The 14,556-nt window shown below is 48.9% G+C and overlaps 1 protein-coding gene across 9 annotated transcripts in view; it reads right to left on the bottom strand.

Moving 5' to 3' along the window:
* LOC123767550 (sodium voltage-gated channel paralytic) overlaps positions 1–14,556 on the bottom strand; it is a 328,629-nt gene that overhangs the window by 209,902 nt on the left and 104,171 nt on the right. For all 9 annotated transcript variants that reach the window (XM_069310346.1, XM_069310351.1, XM_069310354.1 and 6 more), the window contains 4 exons: positions 11,323–11,528; positions 9,895–10,023; positions 5,995–6,086; positions 1,055–1,261 (listed from right to left, as the gene is read on the bottom strand). In XM_069310346.1, the coding sequence (XP_069166447.1) occupies positions 1,055–1,261; positions 5,995–6,086; positions 9,895–10,023; positions 11,323–11,528 (634 nt within the window). The remainder of the gene's footprint in view (positions 1–1,054; positions 1,262–5,994; positions 6,087–9,894; positions 10,024–11,322; positions 11,529–14,556) is intronic.

The raw sequence follows: 14,556 nt of genomic DNA, 5'->3' as shown, positions 1-14,556 counted from the left end.
CCAGGAATCACACACGTACAGTCGTCTCCTAATAACCAGAGTTGCGTAAGAAGTTGAATATCGTTAAAACACTTTAACTTACGATTCTAATTTAATGATGAACATATATATATTTACCTTAATAAATACAACCAGATATTTTCTATTTAATTTTAACCAAAGCTAATTTAGAAACCTATCCATAATATGATTAGTTCTCATTACTACATAGTTCATGCAAAACTAGGCCTACCTAAGTTAGTAATACATGTAGTCAACATACAAATATATAACATTATGAATGGCAAATTAATTTAGAATCAAAATTTTGAAAATTTACAATATCGTTTTGGCTGCCGAGCAAAACTTGGCCAAGTAATGTGGATGTGGCTATTGTTGGTATTACGTGTGTGTGTGTGTGTGTGTGTGTGTGTGTGTGTGTGTGTGTGTGTGTGTGTGTTTGTGTGTGTGTGTGTGTGAGAGAGTGTGTGTGAGACATACACAGTTGGACAGTTGGGACTAGTTCTGAACTAGTCCCTATAGTTGTGAGCCAGTAAGCAGTATCAGATACAGGAATACATTATCAACAGATAGGTGTAGAGTAGCCAGAAATACCTCTTGTGCATGAATACAAGACGTTCCAGCTGAGAAGGGCCTCGGAACGTGTGTGGGGCCAGACTGTGAACGTGAACAAGTTGGTACTTACCCAAGGGCGGCCTCCTCCTCCTCCAACTCTTCCTCGCGGAAACATTAACCAATATATCACCTGACTTGAAGCTCTTGCTGGAATTACTGTAAACACCGTATTCTCTTATCTCTCTTTTCCTACGTCACCGTTCACCGTCGACAATGTTGTGTACGCATCGTGCCTTTTGGACCTCCTCCTCCAGCCAGCGGGAGGAGGAGGAGGAGGAGCGGACTGGGGCCGGGCCTCACCGCTCACCACACACTCCAGGAAAGTTGTAACTCAAGGTGTGGCGGTGAAGCGTGAGTGTGGCTGCGGAGGGGGGCGCGGCCCCACTCCGCTCCCCACAACCACAGGGAGTCACAACACCAACCTCACCACTTTACTTACATTTATTACTGTTAAATATGAAGTAATCTTCGTCTGTCCAATTCTCTTTAGTAAAATCAAACTTTCTGACACACTTTTGGGTCAATACTCCCATATAAATCTGGAGTCCAAGTAAGGCAAAAACGGAGAGAGAAAACACGGTCAGGATGATCACGTCTCGTAGGTTCTTGACCGACTCTATCACAGCACCCACGATCGTCTTGAGACCTACGGGGGGAGAGAGAGAGAGGGAGAGAGAGAGGGAGGGAGAGGTGGGATGGCGTCAGTGTTAGTTCACATCAAGACCCTCTCACTCTCTCAGGCAATTATCGGAGAAAGTGCTAAGCCAATACGACAATACAGCACTTGCCAAGGGTTGGGATAAGGATTTAGGATACGACGGAGGGAAGAAATGGTGGGCCAACCACTTGGACGGTCGGGAATCGAATGTCGACCTACAAGAAGCGAGGCCGACGCCCTACCGTCCAGTAAAAGCAGTTTACCTGCTCTCAAATCCATTTCTGCACCATACACAACACCCACACGGTACAGCACACCACACTCATACACTCACAGTACACCGGACACCCACACGGTACAGCACACCACACTCATACACTCACAGTACACCGGACACCCACACAGTACAGCACACCACACTCATACACTCACAGTACACCGGACACCCACACGGTACAGCACACCACACTCATACACTCACAGTACACCGGACACCCACACGGTACAGCACACCACACTCATACACTCACAGTACACCGGACACCCACACGGTACAGCACACCACACTCATACACTCACAGTACACCGGACACCCACACGGTACAGCACACCACACTCATACACTCACAGTACACCGGACACCCACACAGTACAGCACACTACACTCATACACTCACAGTACACCGGACACCCACACAGTACAGCACACCACACTCATACACTCACAGTACACCGGACACCCACACGGTACAGCACACCACACTCATACACTCACAGTACACCGGACACCCACACAGTACAGCACACTACACTCATACACTCACAGTACACCGGACACCCACACGGTACAGCACACTACACACATACACTCACAGTACACCGGACACCCACACAGTACAGCACACTACACTCATACACTCACAGTACACCGGACACCCACACGGTACAGCACACCACACTCATACACTCACAGTACACCGGACACCCACACGGTACAGCACACCACACTCATACACTCACAGTACACCGGACACCCACACGGTACAGCACACTACACTCATACACTCACAGTACACCGGACACCCACACGGTACAGCACACTATACTCATACACTCACAGTACACCGGACACCCACACAGTACAGCACACTACACTCATACACTCACAGTACACCGGACACCCACACGGTACAGCACACCACACTCATACACTCACAGTACACCGGACACCCACACGGTACAGCACACCACACTCATACACTCACAGTACACCGGACACCCACACGGTACAGCACACTACACTCATACACTCACAGTACACCGGACACCCACACGGTACAGCACACTACACTCATACACTCACAGTACACCGGACACCCACACGGTACAGCACACCATACTCATACACTCACAGTACACCGGACACCCACACGGTACAGCACACCACACTCATACACTCACAGTACACCGGACACCCACACGGTACAGCACACTACACTCATACACTCACAGTACACCGGACACCCACACGGTACAGCACACTACACTCATACACTCACAGTACACCGGACACCCACACGGTACAGCACACCACACTCATACACTCACAGTACACCGGACACCCACACGGTACAGCACACCATACTCATACACTCACAGTACACCGGACACCCACACGGTACAGCACACCACACTCATACACTCACAGTACACCGGACACCCACACGGTACAGCACACCACACTCATACACTCACAGTACACCGGACACCCACACGGTACAGCACACCATACTCATACACTCACAGTACACCGGACACCCACACGGTACAGCACACCACACTCATACACTCACAGTACACCGGACACCCACACAGTACAGCACACTACACTCATACACTCACAGTACACCGGACACCCACACGGTACAGCACACCACACTCGATCATACACTCACAGTACACCGGACACCCACACGGTACAGCACACCACACTCATACACTCACAGTACACCGGACACCCACACGGTACAGCACACTACACTCATACACTCACAGTACACCGGACACCCACACGGTACAGCACACTACACTCATACACTCACAGTACACCGGACACCCACACGGTACAGCACACCATACTCATACACTCACAGTACACCGGACACCCACACGGTACAGCACACTACACACATACACTCACAGTACACCGGACACCCACACAGTACAGCACACTACACACATACACTCACAGTACACCGGACACCCACACGGTACAGCACACTACACACATACACTCACAGTACACCGGACACCCACACGGTACAGCACACTACACACATACACTCACAGTACACCGGACACCCACACAGTACAGCACACTACACACATACACTCACAGTACACCGGACACCCACACGGTACAGCACACCACACTCATACACTCACAGTACACCGGACACCCACACAGTACAGCACACCACACTCATACACTCACAGAGGATGTGACAAAGGCAATAGGCCCGGATGGAATATCACCATGGATACTAAAGGAAGGAGCAGAAGCATTGTGCCTGCCACTCTCCATAGTGTATAACAAATCACTGGTAACAGGTGAACTGCCAAACATTTGGAAGACGGCTAATGTAGTCCCGATCTACAAAAAAGGTGATAGACAGGAGGCAATGAACTACAGGCCAGTGTCCCTAACTTGCATACCATGCAAGTTGATGGAGAAGATTGTGTAAAAAAAGCTAGTGGAACATCTGGAGAAAAAGAACTTTGTGACACAACATCAACATGGGTTCAGGAATGGCAAGTCCTGCCTCACACGATTAATTGAATTCTACGATCAGGCAACAAAAATCAGGCAAGAAAGAGAGGGGTGGGCAGACTGCATATTTTTGGATTGTCAGAAAGCCTTTTACACAGTACCACACAAGAGACTAGTGTGAAAGTTGGAGATGCAGGCAGGAGTGAAAGGGAAAGTTCTTTATTGGATAAGGGAGTACCTAAGTTACAGAAGACAGCGAGACACTGTGAGGGTGAGGTCTCAGATTGGCGAGGCGTCACCAGTGGAGTCCCGCAGGGTTCAGTCCTTGGACCTATACTGTTTCTGTTATATGTAAATGATCGCCTAGAGGGTATAGAATCGTTCCTCTCATTGTTTGCTGATGATGCAAAAATTATGAGGAAGATTAAGACGGATGAAGATAGTATGAGGCTACAAGATGACCTAGAAAAACTGAATGAATGGTCCAACAAATGGCTACTAAAGTTTAACCCGAAAAAAATGTAAGGTAATGAAGCTAGGCGAAGGAAACAGGAGGCCAGACACAGGATACCGAATGAGAGATGAAGTCCTTCATGAAACGGAGAGAGAGAAAGATCTAGGAGTTGATATCACATCAAACTTATCTCCTGAAGCTCACATAAAAAGAATAACATCTGCGGCATATGCGAGGCTGGCTAACATCAGAACAGCCTTCAGGAACCTGTGCAAGGTTCCTGAAGGATACTACATATATAAGACTAATCCTGGAGTATGCGGCCCCAACATGGAGCCCGTACCTTGTCAAGCACAAAACGAAGCTGGAAAAAGTTCAGAAAGTTCAGAGATATGCCACTAGGCTAATCCCAGAACTAAGAGGCATGAGTTACGAGGAAAGGCTGAGTGAAAAGCATCTCACGACACTGGAAGACAGAAGAGTAAGGGAAGACATGATCACTACCTACAAAATACTCAGAGGAATTGACAGGGTAGATAAAGATAAACTGTTTAACACTGGTGGAACGCGAACAAGGGGACACAGGTGGAAACTGTGTACCCAAATGAGCCACAGAATCATTAGAAAGAACTTTTTCAGTGTCAGAGTAGTTAACAAATGGAATGCATTAGGCAGTGATGTGGTGGAGGCTGACTCCATACACAGTTTCAAATGTAGATATGATAAGAGCCCAGAAGCTCAGGAATCTGTATATCAGTTGATTGACGGTTGAGAGGTGGGACCGAAGAGCCAGAGCTCAACCCCCGCAAACACAACTAGGTGAGTACACACACACACACACACACACACTTCATAAACATGTTACTTAAATTAACATAACATAAACCAGAAATAATATAGCCAATATTCATTCCATTATATAAACTACATCTATTAATTACTGGTTTAGCCTGCAGGGACTGTGAACTGGTTTAGGTACTGGAGATATAAACTGGAACATTAACATGGGCTGTGAACTGGTATAGGTACTGGAGACAAAAACTGGAACATTAACATGGGCTGTGAACTGATTTAGGTACTGGAGACAAAAACTGGAACATTAACATGGGCTGTGAACTGATTTAGGTACTGGAGATATAAACTGGAACATTAACATGGGCTGTGAACTGATTTAGGTACTGGAGATATAAACTGGAACATTAACATGGGCTGTGAACTGATTTAGGTACTGGAGATAAAAACTGGAACATTAACATGGGCTGTGAACTGATTTAGATACTGGAAATATAAACTGGATTGTCAACAGGAGTTGTGAATGAAATAAATAGTTAAAGCCTTTATGTACAGGCTGTAGATTAGGGAAAAGGCTTCAGACAAGCACCATGGTCAGGCGGTGAGGGCAGGGGCTGTGGGGTGTAGGTGTGGGCAGGGGGTGTGGGGTGTAAGTGTGGGCAGGGGGTGTGGCCTGCAGGTGTGGGCGGGGCTGAGACTACGTACCTGGAACAATAGCCACAGTCTTCAAAGCTCGCAACACTCGGAATGTTCTCAAGGCAGCCAGGTTCCCCAGGTCAATCCCCATTGTCACGTACCTGTGGAAGGTCAACACAGGTCACCCCAAGCTGACACAGGTCACCCCAAGCTGACACAACACAGTTTAAGCTGACACAACACAGTTTAAGCTGACACAACACAGTTTAAGCTGACACAACACAGTTTAAGCTGACACAAAACAGTTTTAGCTGACACTGGTCAGCTCCAAGCTGACACAGGTCACCCCAAGCTGACACAACACAGTTTAAGCTGACACAACACAGTTTAAGCTGACACAAAACAGTTTTAGCTGACACTGGTCAGCTCCAAGCTGACAGAGATCAGCCAAAGCTAACAAAGGTGAACCGAAGCTGTCACAAATCCCCACGAATAACAAAGGTCAGCTAAGGTCAGCAACAGTCAGTTTAACACGTGTTGATGTAAGTCATCACTAACCAGACCGGGTCACAAAAATCTAATGCAGGTCATTACACAAGCAAGCACAGGTCAGTATTGATCAGGTGGGTCAATAGTGACCTATGCTCGTACATGGAGGTCACTGTAGATCAAAGTGAGGTCAATGTTGGTCAGGTCGACGGTATTCAGAAGAGGTCCTCGCAGGTCAGTAGGAAACGCAGAATGTCAGATCAGGTTAATGGAGGTCAGTGGAGGCCAGCGGAGGCCAGTAGAGGCCAGTGGAGGCCAGTAGAGGCCAGTGAAGGGCAGTGGAGGTCAGTGGAGGTCAGTGGAGGTCAGTGGAGGTCAGTAGAGGTCAGTAGAGGTCAGTGGAGGCCAGTGAAGGGCAGTGAAGGTCAGTGGAGGCCAGTAGAGGTCAGTGGAGGCCAGTAGAGGCCAGTGAAGGGCAGTGGAGGCCAGTAGAGGTCAGTGGAGGCCAGTAGAGGCCAGTGGAGGCCAGTAGAGGCCAGTGGAGGGCGGTAGAGGCTAGTGGAGGGCAGAAGAAGCCAATGGAGGCCAGTGGAGGCCAGTAGAGGTCAGTGGAGGGCAGTAGAGGTCAGTGGAGGGCAGTAGAGGCCAGTGGAGGACAGTAGAGGTTAGTGGAGGCCTGTAGAGGTCAGTGGAGGCCAGTAGAGGCCAGTGGAGGCCAGTGGACGGCAGTAGAGGCCTGTGGAGGGCAGTAGAGGCCAATGGAGGCCAGTGGAGGCCAGTAGAGGTCAGTGGAGGGCAGTAGAGGTCAGTGGAGGCCAATTGAGGCCAGTGGAGGGTAGTAGAGGCCAGTGGTGGCCAGTAGAGGTCAGTGGAGGGCAGTAGAGGCCAGTGGAGGCCAGTAGAGGTCAGTGGAGGGCAGTTGAGGTCAGTGGAGGGCAGTAGAGATCAGTGGAGGCCAGTAGAGGTCAGTGGAGGGCAGTAGAGGTCGGTGGAGGGCAGTAGAGGTCAGTGGAGGGCAGTAGAGGCCAGTGGAGGCCTGTAGAGGTCAGTGGAGGCCAGTAGAGGTCAGTGGACTCCAGTAGAGGTCAGTGGAGGCCAGTAGAGGTCAGTGGAGGCCAGTAGAGGCCAGTGGAGGCCAGTAGAGGTCAGTGGAGGGCAGTAGAGGTCAGTGGAGGCCTGTAGAGGTCAGTGGAGGCCAGTAGAGGTCAGTGGAGGCCAGTAGAGGTCAGTGGAGGCCAGTAGAGGTCAGTGGAGGCCAGTAGAGGTCAGTGGAGGCCAGTAGAGGTCAGTGGAGGCCAGTAGAGGTCAGTGGAGGCCAGTAAAGGTCAGTGGAGGCCAGTAGAGGTCAGTGGAGGCCAGTAGAGGTCAGTGGAGGCCAGTAGAGGTCAGTGGAGGCCAGTAGAGGTCAGTGGAGGCCAGTAGAGGTCAGTGGAGGCCAGTAGAGGTCAGTGGAGGCCAGTAGAGGTCAGTGGAGGCCAGTAGAGGCCAGTTGAGGCCAGTAGAGATCAGTGGAGGCCAGTAGAGATCAGTGGAGGCCAGTAGAAATCAGTGGAGGCCAGTAGAGGTCAGTGGAGGTCAGTAGAGGTCTGTGGAGGCCAGTAGTCAAATGGAGGCCAGTAGAAATCAGTGGAGGCCAGTAGAGATCAGTGGAGGCCAGTAGAGATCAGTGGAGGCCAGTAGAGGTCAGTGGAGGCCAGTAGAGGCCATTGGAGGCTAGTAGAGGCCAGTAAAGGTCAGGAGAAGCCAGTAGAAGTCCGTGGAAGCCAGTAGAGGCCAGTAGAGGTCAGTAGAGGCCAGTGGAAGACAGTAGAGGCTAGTAGAGGCCAGTGGAGGTCAGTAGTGGTGACATAGGTATCTAGAGTTAGAATATGTCAGTCGAAATCGACGTTGGTCAGCTGTGGTCGACGTTGTTCAGCTGTGGTCGACGTTGGTCAGCTGTGGTCGACGTTGGTCAGCTGTGGTCGACGTTGGTCAGCTGTGGTCGACGTTGGTCAGCTGTGGTCGACGTAGGTCAGCTGTGGTCGACGTTGGTCAGCTGTGGTCGACGTTGGTCAGCTGTGGTCGACGTTGGTCAGCTGTGGTCGACGTTGGTCAGCTGTGGTCGACGTTGGTCAGCTGTGGTCGACGTTGTTCAGCTGTGGTCGACGTTGTTCAGCTGTGGTCGACGTAGGTCAGCTGTGGTCGACGTTGGTCAGCTGTGGTCGATGTAGGTCAGCTGTGGTCGACGTTGGTCAGCTGTGGTCGACGTTGGTCAGCTGTGGTCGACGTTGGTCAGCTGTGGTCGATGTTGGTCAGCTGTGGTCGACGTTGGTCAGCTGTGGTCGACGTTGTTCAGCTGTGGTCGACGTTGGTCAGCTGTGGTCGACGTTGTTCAGCTGTGGTCGACGTTGGTCAGCTGTGGTCGACGTTGTTCAGCTGTGGTCGACGTAGGTCAGCTGTGGTCGACGTTGGTCAGCTGTGGTCGATGTTGGTCAGCTGTGGTCGACGTTGTTCAGCTGTGGTCGACGTAGGTCAGCTGTGGTCGACGTTGGTCAGCTGTGGTCGATGTTGGTCAGCTGTGGTCGACGTTGGTCAGCTGTGGTCGACGTAGGTCAGCTGTGGTCGACGTAGGTCAGCTGTGCTCGACGTAGGTCACCAAAGGTCAGAAGAGGTCGATGTAAGTCGAGGCCCAGTTGGCGCAAAATCCGAGAGTAACGTTAGTTCACCGTTGAATATAAGTTATAAACAGTGAATGAAAGATATGAACAGTGAATGAAAGTTATGAACAGTGAATGAAAGTTATGAACAGTGAATGAAAGTTATGAACAGTGAATGAAAGTTATGAACAGTGAATTAAAATTATGAACAGTGAATGAAAGTTATGAACAGTGAATGAAAGTTATGAACAGTGAATGAAAGTTATGAACAGTGAATGAAAGTTATGAACAGTGAATGAAAGTTATGAACAGTGAATGAAAGTTATGAACAGTGAATGAAAGTTATGAACAGTGAATGAAAGTTATGAACAGTGAATGAAAGTTATGAACAGTGAATGAAAGTTATGAACAGTGAATGAAAGTTATGAACAGTGAATGAAAGTTATGAACAGTGAATGAAAGTTATGAACAGTGAATGAAAGTTATGAACAGTGAATGAAAGTTATGAGTGTATTCCAACAGTAGAAATAATTGCTGGATGACAGCAATTATTCGACTTTCTGAGGTCGAATAATTGGAACATAAAAATAATAATAATTATTATATTCTTATTATTCGAATTATTATTATTATTATTCGAATAATTGGTCCAATAATAACCTCAGGAGGTCGAAGGAGCTCCACCAATGGTTTCTTATCTCAGTGTTCATAATTATCCTCCATTCGACAGATCAACGATTATTACTCTTCGCTTGCAATAGTAGAATATATCACGCACAGTAGACTTAATAAATGAATACAATGGAAGACTAAGAAGCATGCAAGAGTGGAATGGTCAACCTACGCTAAGGAAATGACTGTGAAGTCGAGCCAGTTCCAGGCGTCTCGAAGATATGTGAAGCTCTCTAGGATGAACCCTCGCGCCATCACCTTCACCCCGGACTCGAAGGTGTAGATGGCGGTGAACACCACTCTGGAAGGCGAGTAGCTTCGTTAGTCACGCATATTCATCACTCTCAACCGCTGGTACACGCATACTCATCGCTCTCAACCCCTTGTACACTCTCAACCTCTTGTACACGCATACTCACCCCCTCTCAACCCCTGGTACACGCATACTCACCCCCTCTCAACCCCTGGTACACGCATACTCACCCCCTCTCAACCCCTGGTACACGCATACTCACCCCCTCTCAACCCCTGGTACACGCATACTCACCCCCTCTCAACCCCTGGTACACGCATACTCACCCCTCTCAACCCCTGGTACACGCATACTCACCCCTCTCAACCCCTGGTACACAAATACTCACCCCTCTCAACCCCTGGTACACGCATACTCACCCCCTCTCAACCCCTTGTACACGCATACTCACCCCTCTCAACCCCTGGTACACGCATACTCACCCCTCTCAACCCCTGGTACACGCATACTCACCCCTCTCAACCCCTGGTACACGCATACTCACCCCTCTCAACCCCTGGTACACGCATACTCACCCCTCTCAACCCCTGGTACACGCATACTCACCCCCTCTCAACCCCTTGTACACAAATACTCACCCCTCTCAACCCCTGGTACACTCATTCCCTTACGCACTTAACTCACTCTCAACGCTAAGTTTACAGCTATAAGTTTACTCAGTTTACCTGAGAGGAACTCACACTAATGGCCTCGACGAGGACAGGAAGCCGGGGGCTTGTCGAAGGTAAGAAGAATTACATAAGCGTATTTGGTAAGAACAAAGTGCACATCAGGTCTATGGTGATGTGCTCTGTAGCCTCTATAGTCTCACTGGTGGGGAGGGGAACTTACTCTGTAGCCTCTATAGTCTCACTGGTGGGGAGGGGAACTTACTCTGTAGCCTCTATAGTCTCACTGGTGGGGAGGGGAACTTACTCTGAAGCCTCTATAGTCTCACTGGTGGGGGGGGGGGGGGAACTTACTCTGAAGCCTCTATAGTCTCACTGGTGGGGGGGGGGGAACTTACTCTGAAGCCTCTATAGTCTCACTGGTGGAGAAGAACTTACTCTGTAGCCTCTATAGTCTCACTGGTGGGTTGGGGAACTTACTCTGAAGCCTCTATAGTCTTACAGGTGGAGAGGAACTTACTCTGAAGCCTCTATAGTCTCACTGGTGGGGGGGAACTTACTCTGAAGCCTCTATAGTCTCACTGGTGGGGGGAACTTACTCTGAAGCCTCTATAGTCTCACTGGTGGGGGGGGAACTTACTCTGAAGCCTCTATAGTCTCACTGGTGGGGGGAACTTACTCTGAAGCCTCTATAGTCTCACTGGTGGGGACGATCATGAGAACACAGTTGGCCAGGATGGTACAGATGATGAAGAAATTAAAGAGGGGATGAATGAGGATGAATATGGCCGTCCGGCGGACCGCGCTGAAGGGGGTGAGGAGCCACATGGCGTCGGTGGCGCTGAACCTGAAGATGTCCTTCCCCTTGCTCACCACCACCATCGTCTGAGGACACACACCACAGTAAGGATGTTACAAGGTATTATACTTCACATGAAGGACTCTCATGATGCTCTTGACCTTCATTACTGAAACAAATTAACTGTTTGGAAATGATGAAAAATTGAGCAATGATGTGTGTTGACATGATAATTGAACAATTAACAATGGTCAGTATTATTATGTGTATAACAACAAGAACAACAACACCAGCAATTATAATAATAATAATAATAATAATAATAATAATTATAATAGTTTTGGGTAACTACTTTTTTACTGCACTCGTTAAATTTTCCTTTGAAGAGAATAGTAGAGTAAGGAGAGTGGAAGCCCTCTTTCACCCCACCCAAAGTGACTCTCCTTTCACATGTGTGGGAGTATTTACTGTGTAGTTTACAAGCATGACTGCTCTTAACATGTGCCCAGACCTGTACCAACCTGGGAACTCTAACATTGTATTCAATACTAATTCTTTTTTGTGCAAGTTTTTTTTTTTTTAATCGCCGAAGAGAGAGTATGTTTTGCTCTTGGCAAAATTGGTTGTATATTTTAGCGTGTTTCGGGTGCTAAGAGTGTCTCGTAAATGGTGAGATTGTGCACAAGGAGCAGTTGTGTCGTGACAACTGTCTCCTCTTGTTCGGCGGCAGTGTGTTCTTGAGCGTGGGAGTGGTAGAGCAGCTAAATGGGTGCACGTCGGCACATTGTGATATTTGAAGACTACAGACACGCAGTCACATCTCTTGTCTGCTGGGGTGTCTGCGTGTCTGACAATGGGTAGAGCACATTAACTGTGCTTCTCCCTAGCTGCTTGGGCTTGTCCTGCACTCTCTCTGGTAACCACTTAATATCATCTCATTTAATCTCATTTAAACATCTCATACATCTAATTTAAGAGTCGGAAGTTGCAAACAAACTAGTGGGCTGGTGCACTTTACCAACCACTTGGGCTGGACGGTAGAGCGGACGGTCAGAGAGGACGGTAGAGCGTCATGCAGGTCGGCGTCCAATCCCCGATCGTCCAAGTGTTTGAGCACCATTCCATCCCCCCGTCCCATCCTAAATCCTTATCCTGACTCCTTCCCAGTGCTATATAGTCGTAATGGCTTGGCGCTTTTCCCCTGATAGTTCCCTTCCCTTCTGGCGCACTTTTCTCCAAAAAAAATTACGTATTTTGAGCAGGAAAAAACAATTCCCCAATTACCACTCCTAATATGATCATTTATGAGCTGTATGTCGGTTATCTTGACTACGAGTATGACTGAGTGGTACAGTTGCCGCCTCAGATACCCATCACAGTTTGTCCTGAGGAAACAGTAACTTTTTCCTGCAGAAACGGTAACTTTTCCTGAGGAAACAGTCATTTTTTCCTGCAGAAACGGTAACTTTTCCTGAGGAAACAGTAACTTTTTCCTGCAGAAACGGTAACTTTTCCTGAGGAAACAGTCATTTTTTCCTGCAGAAACGGTAACTTTTCCTGAGGAAACTAACAGCATTGTGTCACAGTCTTACAACTGACACATCAATATGGCACAGTAGGGAAAATGAGCGCAATGCTGGCCAAGCGCGATACATCAGACAGGTGGAACCGGTGTAGACAGTTACAGAATGGCAGGTACAGTGAGTCAGGCACAGAATGGCAGGTACAGTGAGTCAGGCACAGAATGGCAGGTACAGTGAGTCAGGCACAGAAAGCCAGGTACAGTGAGTCAGGCACAGAATGGCAGGCACAGTAAGCCAGGTACAGTGAGTCAGGCACAGAATGGCAGGTACAGTAAGCCAGGTACAGTGAGTCAGGCACAGAATGGCAGGTACAGAAAGCCAGGTACAGTGAGTCAGGCACAGAAAGCCAGGTACAGTGAGTCAGGTATACAGCGGAAAGGCCTGTAGGGAGTCATTGATTCCTGGTCGAGTATTTGGCAGGTGGCTTTAGTGAGACTGAACCTGCACCACCAGGGGGCAGCGCCGGCCTGCACCACCACCACACCTTCATCACCACAACCTTCATCACCATAACCACCACCACCACCACCACATCTTCACCACACACGCCTGCACCAACACCTTCCCCACCACAACCACACCACCAAACTACAACGCACTGTAGTTTGATGGTAGAGGAAACTATTGAGTACAAGTCAGAAGAAAGCTTTGTTTTCTCTTGTTTCTTGGTGTCGCCTCTGACATCAAGGTGGTGTTGTTGTGTTGGTGGTGTTGTGTTGGTGGTGTTGTGTTGGTTGGTTGGTGATGGTGTTGTGTTGGTTGGTGGTGGTTGGTTGGTGGTGGTGGTTGGTTGGTGGTGGTGTTGTGTTGTGTTGGTGGTGGTGTTGTGTTGGTTGGTGGTGGTGTTGTGTTGGTTGGTGGTGTTGTGTTGGTGTTGTGTTGGTTGGTGGTGGTGTTGTGTTGGTTGGTGGTGTTGTTGTGTTGTGTTGGTGGTGTTGTTGTGTTGGTTGGTGGTGGTGTTGTGTTGGTTGGTGGTGGTGTTGTGTTGTGTTGGTGGTGGTGTTGTGTTGTGTTGGTGGTGTTGTTGTGTTGGTTGGTGGTGGTGTTGTGTTGGTTGGTGGTGGTGTTGTGTTGTGTTGGTGGTGTTGTTGTGTTGGTTGGTGGTGTTGTGTTGGTGGTGGTGGTGTTGTGTTGGTTGGTGGTGGTGTTGTGTTGGTTGGTGGTGGTGTTGTGTTGGTTGGTGGTGGTGTTGTGTTGGTTGGTGGTGTTGTGTTGGTTGGTGGTGTTGTGTTGGTTGGTGGTGTTGTGTTGGTTGGTGGTGGTGTGTTGGTTGGTGGTGTTGTTGTGTTGGTTGGTGGTGTTGTGTTGGTGGTGGTGTTGTGTTGGTTGGTGGTGGTGTGTTGGTTGGTGGTGGTGTTGTGTTGTGTTGGTGGTGTTGTTGTGTTGTGTTGGTGGTGTTGTTGTGTTGGTTGGTGGTGTTGTGTTGGTTGGTGGTGTTGTGTTGGTTGGTGGTGGTGTGTTGGTTGGTGGTGGTGTTGTTGTGTTGGTTGGTGGTGTTGTTGTGTTGGTTGGTGGTGTTGTGTTGGTGGTG

Source organism: Procambarus clarkii, chromosome 67, assembly GCF_040958095.1.
Source record: "Procambarus clarkii isolate CNS0578487 chromosome 67, FALCON_Pclarkii_2.0, whole genome shotgun sequence".
In the NCBI taxonomy this organism is placed as follows: Eukaryota; Metazoa; Arthropoda; class Malacostraca; order Decapoda; family Cambaridae; genus Procambarus; species Procambarus clarkii.
Note: the sequence above shows the minus strand (reverse complement) of the source record. Positions and strands in the feature narration are given on the sequence as shown.